Below are 7140 nucleotides of genomic sequence, written 5' to 3' on the forward strand. Positions count from 1 at the left end.
CTGGCGTCGCAGAGGCCTTAGCATCAAAAACAACAGTCACCCAAGCTAAACCCCTGTATGGCGATGTTCTGGGGCTTCTGGCTAGGTACAGCATGCACTTTGATGTTGAAACAAATCGTAGCTAAGGAATGAGACATCCAAAGGAAGGATTCAAACAGCTGGGACTGAGCATGCTCTTCCCATGACACAAACAGCCTTGATATCTCAACACTACTCAGTGCTACTCACAGGGGTAAACTGAGAAATATCTAAAGTGGGCACTTGGCCCTTTCACATTCTCCTGCTCCCTGGCTCATCAACCTAGAGTGTGCCAGCCAGAAGCCTACCCTGATAAGAGGTACAGCATTTCCGTGTGCCAAAGGTGGTCTGAGAGCATCTGAAAAGGGCTCCTTCTAGACCCTCAGTGGAAGCTGCAGCTTCCCCCAGGCTGTTGGTGCTTAGCTTGCTCCTGGGCTCTCTTCAGCAACAGAAAAGTCAGGTTTCCATTTTGGAATCCTGTCAACTGGAATGAATCCACCAGTACCACCTCGGAGCATCTCCTCAAGGGTAATCTCTGATCCCTTTCGTACAGGGGCTGACAATGCCCTTGAATTAGTAATGCCCTCCGTTTTTACCTGCTTCTTTCCCCCCAGCTCCAATAGATAACTGACAGAAAAGTGAGACCTCCCCACCCTGAGGTCTCCCAAGAGAATGCTGCCAGCCAAAAAGTTCTACTGATAATTGAGGAAGAACTTCTTTTTAAACCATTTTTAAAATCATCCCCAAGGATATGTTTATTGATTTTAGAGAGAAAAGAAAACACTGATGTGAGAGAAACATCGGCTGGCTGCCTCCCTTACATGCCCCAACCAGGAATTGAACCCACAACTGAAGTATGTGCCCTGACCAGGAATCAAACCACAACCTCTTGGTGTACAAGATGCTTCAACCAATTTAGCCACCCAGCCAGGGTGAGGAAGAACTTCTTAAGAGAGAAACTTTCAACTGCATTTCAGAAATATAAAGATCTAAGCACTGACTACGAAGGAAGAAATGAAGAGAAAGCTTTTTCTCCCCTCCTTCAACAGGTCTAGAAGTCACACAAGGAGTTGCATGTGGCTCTAAAACAAAAGCAAAAACCAAACAAGCAAGAACATCAACAAATGCTTTCCATAATGATGTCCATTTCTCAGCCCAGCTTGTACTGGTTTGGTCTAACATGTAGACTAAGGGTTCCTGGCTTCAAACTTGTTGGAAATACGTTCACAAATCTAGTCAAGCAGCCCAAAGGGATACTACTACTCACTAAACTCATAAGCAAGTATTAGAGCTTCTCTAAATAGATTTTACTCCAAGTCTGCAATCCACAGGCTTCAGGTTTTAACTGTTTAAACACAGATGTGTTCACACAACTACATCTCTAAATTTTCTTAATATCTTACACCCTTTAGAACCATGTTTCTCTGCATCTTTCATTCTGTGGTCACTGCCCACTCCCTCTAAAACAATTCCTAAATTTTTCAACCTTTGAAAGTGAGGACTCTAATCTGTGTGTATGCAGAAAAGAGAGGCATGAAGATAAGTCTTAGAAAAGTCATGCTACATTTCCGTCATAGAAATGGGGGTGAGCAAGGTCTAGAAAACAGCTGAACCCAAGTCAACACCAGGGTGTATTGGTTGGCTGCAGCAAGCTTAGAATGTCTTCACAGGGCCCTAGTTGGGCAATATTTGCTTAAAGAGAGTTTGAGAATTATTACATACCTATGGCAAAGGACTGTTCAGGCTACAAGGGACCCCGCAACTTCCCCAAAAGGCTTCTAATCATCAACAACTAGGAAGTTTCAGACCAAGAGATCAAAATAAACTACCCTATCTGCTGTTAGGTCATGAAACATCTTTATCCAGACACTTGTCAAAATCTTCTTACAGCTTCTTCTCTCCTCTGACAGGACTCCAGGGGCACAAACTTGAATAGAATCTGAGAGAGAAAGCAAACTAATCTATGTGCTATCAACAGTGATACCGCCCTGATCGGTGTGGCTCAGTTGGTTGGGCGTCATACCACAAAGTGAAGGGTCCCCACAGTTTCATTACCAGTCAGGGCCCATGCCTGGGTTGTGGTCTGGCCCCTAGTTGGGGACCACGCAGGAGACCCATCAATGTTTCTCTCACACATCGATGTTTCTCTCCCTCTCTCCCTTCCTTCCCCTCTACAAATAAATGAACAAAATCTTAAAAAAAAATTAAAAGCAGTGATGCCAAACTCTGCCTCCTGGAGCTAGTTCTCCCTGCTGGGCAGTCAGGACAAGATCATGAACTAACTCTACTTGGGTCTCCTTAGCGCGCGTGCATGCGTGCGTGCGTGTGTGTAATAATATATATATATATATATAATTTATTTTTTTAAGGAGACTATATCTTTTACAGCCTGGCTATGGGGGGTTCATAATGTATCAAAATGGCTTTTAATTTCTTGTTTTTGCTGCTTTTAAACAAAAAGGTTAAGCCTCTGTACAATCAAGTGGAAAAACCAGAGTTAGAAATCTTTCCAATTGTCCCAACAAACATCCATTTCTAACAGGTATTAATGCCTATTAATCAACCCAATTGATAGGCTGTATGACAAATTTGTCCCCTTCATCACACACAAGAATTTAAAACAAAAACAAGTCACCGAAGTTATGTTCATTATTGCAGACAACAGGTTTCTCTGTATCATTCATCAAAATTACTCATATGGTGTGGACTCCACCATCATTCCTTTCACTGCCTCTCTGTGAGCTCGCCAACACCTTAAACTTTCTAGCCCTAAAAATCTGATCCAAAATACCAGCTGAACACTTGGCCCTCCACTATAACACTTAATACTTTCTGGGGTGCAGCATGTGAGATTTTTAGACAGTGCATGCAATGTACCTTAAAATAGTCATCATCCTTCTATCTGCAATGAAATTGGTGTAATGGAGGACCATAGACTACTGGTTCCTCCTTCCCTTTTTCTAGGAAACAACAAATAAGTGAACAAGAAGTGACCTCAGAAGAAGCAGTTTGGGAAAATGTGCACTAAGAAAAGCCAGACTGAGTCCCTCTGGATTAAGTTAGCTAAGAAACAATTACACAACAGTATATTGGAATCAAAACCAAAGAATGCAGTAAAGACAGGTTTCTCAATTGCCCAAAGATGACACAGTTAGTTCCTTTCCAACTAAAATTATAAAAATCACCAGGAACATATGCCAAGAGGCACAGTAAGAGTCTGAGATTCATAAGTCACTGATGGGGATGGGGATGGGGTGGAAGAAAGGAAGTATCCATTTTGTTTTATTTTTTCTGTTCATTCCGTTTGTCTGGCTTTTGGGATTCAGCAGCCTCTCCCCACCCCCTCACCCGCAACGGGACAGCAAGTTAACAGGCTAGCTTTGCCAACAAGTTCTTAAACGTCTCACAATTCTTGCAGATATTTAGCTGGAGGCTCAAGGATCCCAAATGAACAAACAAACTCATTACAAGGTTTTTGCCTACTCGCAGTCTTAAGGCGAGAGGTCTTGTGTCTAAGGAGTGCCCACGTGTCCTGACACCATCTTTCAACTGGAATACACTGGTAACCACTTTGGCTTCTATACCCAGCAGTGTCCATACGGTTGACACCGTCTGAATTTCAAGCATTTCCTTGCCCCTCCCTGCATTCGGGCGAGCCCTGAATCGCTGGTGGGCACCTAGAGTTACAGTGCAGGAGGGTCCTCCGAACACAGAGCAAGCACTAAGGGGCGTCGTCTGCCTCTGGAGAAAACCTAAGCAATATCCAAGGGCCTGACAGTGTTGTGGGGGGCAGGGAGGGTCGGCAACCTGGTGGAGGGGGTGCTCAGTAGGCCCCAGGTGCCCGCTCCTCTCGCCAGCCCCCGGAAGCGCTGCCCTCCCGCCCAGCGGGCTCCGAGGGGGCGGGGAGTCGAACGCCCCCTTCCGGGTGCCTCCGCCCGGCTGGCCAGCCCCGCTCCTCCTCCGGGCGGGAATCCTTCCTCCCCCGCCCCTCCCGGAGCCGGGCCCCGACGCCAGGCCCGGCCCCAGGGGGCAACCCCGAGCCCCGGTTCCCCCTCCCTGCGGCCTCTGCCCGTCTTCCCGACCCTTGGGGTCCGGGAAGACCCCACCGGCAGTGGCCAGGACCCACCGCTCATTACGACATCTTCCTCCCTGGCCTCCGCCGCCTCCGCCGCCACCGAGAGCCTGACACCGCCCGCCCAGCACCCGCCAATCCCGGAGCCCGCCACCACCCGAGCGACGGCAGCATTCACCAATAAGAGTGCTGTACATTGGGGACCGACAGCACAACTAACCAATCGAAGAGAGTTATCTAGAGCGACGTTGGTTTGACCAATAGAATTGTAAAATGTAACTGATGGACGGTAGAAGGCACCAACCGGAAATCTCCTGAAGAGTGAATGACATGTTCTCTAGCCAACTGGAGGGATGAAGAGTCCCGCCCACGATATGTTTGATGGACAGCAACAGGAAGCTAGATGGGGCGGGGCTTATCTGAGGAGTGGTTTTGTATTGGTCGTGGTTGACCCTCTACCCACCTCTAACCCAGAGGATGGGTGATAGATCTTCCCTAAGGCCAATCAGAAATCCTGAGGGTGAGGCCCTGAAAAGTATTCTACGTAGTGTACAAATTACGCCTCAATCCGGCGTCGCTGATGGTGTATCGGGAAGGTCTCCCTCTTTGATCATTTAGTCTCATTCCTGGTGAGTGAAAAGCCACCAGCCTTTTATTTAGTCCCTCGCTCTTCATCGCCTCAGGAGAGAAAAATGAGCTTCCGCCGGGCAACTTTGTACGACGATGCATTGGAGACAATGCGGGAGCAGAGGCTACGTGACTTCTAAGAGAGGGCATTATTTTCATCGTCTCAGTTCAAGCCCCTGTAATCCTCATCTGGTTATTGCAGTGACCCCGTAACTGACGGTCCCCAAACGTGGGCATCAGAATCACCTGAAGCTCTCTTAACAGTAGATTCCCGGGGCCGCCTCTCTTAATCTTACTCTGTACCGCTGGGGCGCTCTTGGAATATGCATTCTAACCAGCACCTCGGGTGGAAAGAGGTGGTGTCTGCCCCACTTCCCTCTTTGAAAGAGGTGCTGTGAGTAAAGCACTTGGCAGGTGATACCCGAGTAGGTTTATCTTTCGCTCCCAGATCCTTAAGACGTAATTTGTGAAGGCTGCCTCACATTAGTGAGAAGGAATCCACTCTGGCTGCCTACCAAGCCTTGGTTCGAAACTTACACATCCCACGTGCAGAGAGGTTGGATACCAAAACCCTGTGAGCCTGTGTCCTCATCTGTAAAATGAGGCTAACCACACCCACCCTTTAGAACAGTGGCTTTCCTTTTTCTTTGTTCAACCAAAACCCACAATGAGAACTACATTTGCATCCTGGCCCAGTACACTTACACTCCTATTTCTATGAGAGTATAACAAAATTTCCAAAAACAATACTTATCCTTATTCCCTGGTATTTTTTAATCCTGTCTTATCCTCTGCTTTCCTTTCTTTTCTCTCTGCCCTTTTCTCTTTCCTGGAGGTTTGAAAAACACTGTCATAAAGGGTTGGTGTGCGTGAGAAAAATAAAATACTGAGCAGAATGCCCAATGCACAGCAATTGCTGAATAAATGTTAATAGTCTCTTCCAGTCTACTCCTCTCAGCCTTAGGTATCAGTCCTCTAAGATTCTCTGTTGGCCCTGTACTCCTTTCTGGGTAAAAAGCCCAAACTTTGCTTTTCAGGCAAACAAGGCCCTTCACACTCCACTTGTGTATATTTTATGCTTTATCTTCCCCACTTCATTTCCTTCCTACAAATCCTCTCCTTTTGCCTCAAGGAAATATTTCGCAGTTCCTAAACACTTAGGCTTCTCTCTACTATTTCCCTTCCTAACTAATCCATCCTTTCTTTTGTTAAATTCCTAATACATCCTTCAAGACTGCTTCCACCCAGCCATAGATTTTTCTTTCTCTGAACAGGTCTTGCTTGGCACAAGTGTGAGTAAATTGCACACTTATTTTCACTTCTGACTCCTTGCTAGATCTTGAGCTGCCCTGAAAGGACTGAGGCGGCTACCCCGAGGACCTGCAGGAAATGTTTGCCGAGTTAAAAAATGAATATTTGCATACAATTACATCTACCTATGACTTGTTTATATAGACCACACATTCTGTTCCCAGGCCATTTTTCAAGTCAAGATTGCTTCACTGTCAAGCTAAGGACTCCACCCGGGTTCAGTGACTCAGGGATTTGGGGGGAGGTGGGGTTGAATATCCTGCTGGGCCACTGCCAGACCTTTTGTGGGATGAAAGCTGGGGGCAGCTGTGCTTCTCCCACCCCAGGAGCCCCATCATGAAGGCAACAGAGGTGAAAAAAAGTGTGCATGTATGTGCGTGGGAAGAGAGGGTGCAAAACTTAGAAGAATTTGGCAGTAGTTTTGAGTTACTTGAATGGTTCTTTGCTTTTGAAAGCTGCCATTTCCTTGTTTTTTCTTAATTTTCAGCCTTTCTGGCCCCTCTCACACTAGAGGCACAGCCAAGGAAAGGGGCGATTCCTTAGGATAGGACACCCTTATACTTTTGTCAGGACCGTTGACGTCTTTGAGCCTCATTTACAACTCCCCCAAACCACCTCACAACTTCTGTTCCCACAGATCCGCTTCTCTCAACAAGAGGAAGGAGGCCAGGCCGCCAGCCTCTAAAGGCCCGTTTTCTCCCTGATCACACCTTTTATCAGAGAGCCTTTAATGAGTTCTGAAGTCCGAATCCGATCCCAGTCCAAGAAATCAGAACCTCTGGGGTTGGGACCAGACTAACAGTATTAAGAAGGTCCTGAGGTGGCACTGGCTGGTGTGGCTCAGTGGATTGAGCACTGGCATGCAAACCAAAGGGTCCCTGGTTCAATTCCCAGTCAGGGCACATGCCTGGGTTGTGGGCCAAAGTCCCCAGTAGGGGGCATTTGAGAGGCAACCAGTTGATGTATCTCCTGCACATTGATGTTTTGCCCTCTCTTTCTCCCTCCTTTCCCCTCTCTAAAAATAAATAAAATCTTTTTTTTTTTTTTTTAAAGGAGTTCCTCAGGTGATTCCAGTGGGCAGCCAAATGTTGAGAACCACTCCTTAGCCCAAA

The 7140-nt window shown here is 46.8% G+C and overlaps 1 protein-coding gene across 2 annotated transcripts in view; it reads right to left on the minus strand.

The window, feature by feature from the left end:
• The window catches only part of SP2 (Sp2 transcription factor), a 25310-nt gene extending 21105 nt beyond the window's left edge, over window positions 1-4205 (minus strand). Inside the window, exon 1 of one of the 2 annotated variants that reach the window (XM_090291582.1) lies at window positions 4145-4205. Coding sequence is in view for 1 of the 2 variants with exons in the window: in XM_090291581.1 (XP_090147707.1) it covers window positions 4145-4151 (7 nt within the window). In the remaining variant the exon portion in view is untranslated. The remainder of the gene's footprint in view (window positions 1-4144) is intronic. The other variant, XM_090291581.1, reaches the window with a different exon arrangement.
• Window positions 4206-7140: the final 2935 nt, after the last annotated feature.

The sequence above is a fragment of the Furipterus horrens genome, unplaced genomic scaffold (assembly GCF_987537825.1).
Source record: "Furipterus horrens unplaced genomic scaffold, mFurHor1.1.pri manual_scaffold_11, whole genome shotgun sequence".
In the NCBI taxonomy this organism is placed as follows: domain Eukaryota; kingdom Metazoa; phylum Chordata; class Mammalia; order Chiroptera; family Furipteridae; genus Furipterus; species Furipterus horrens.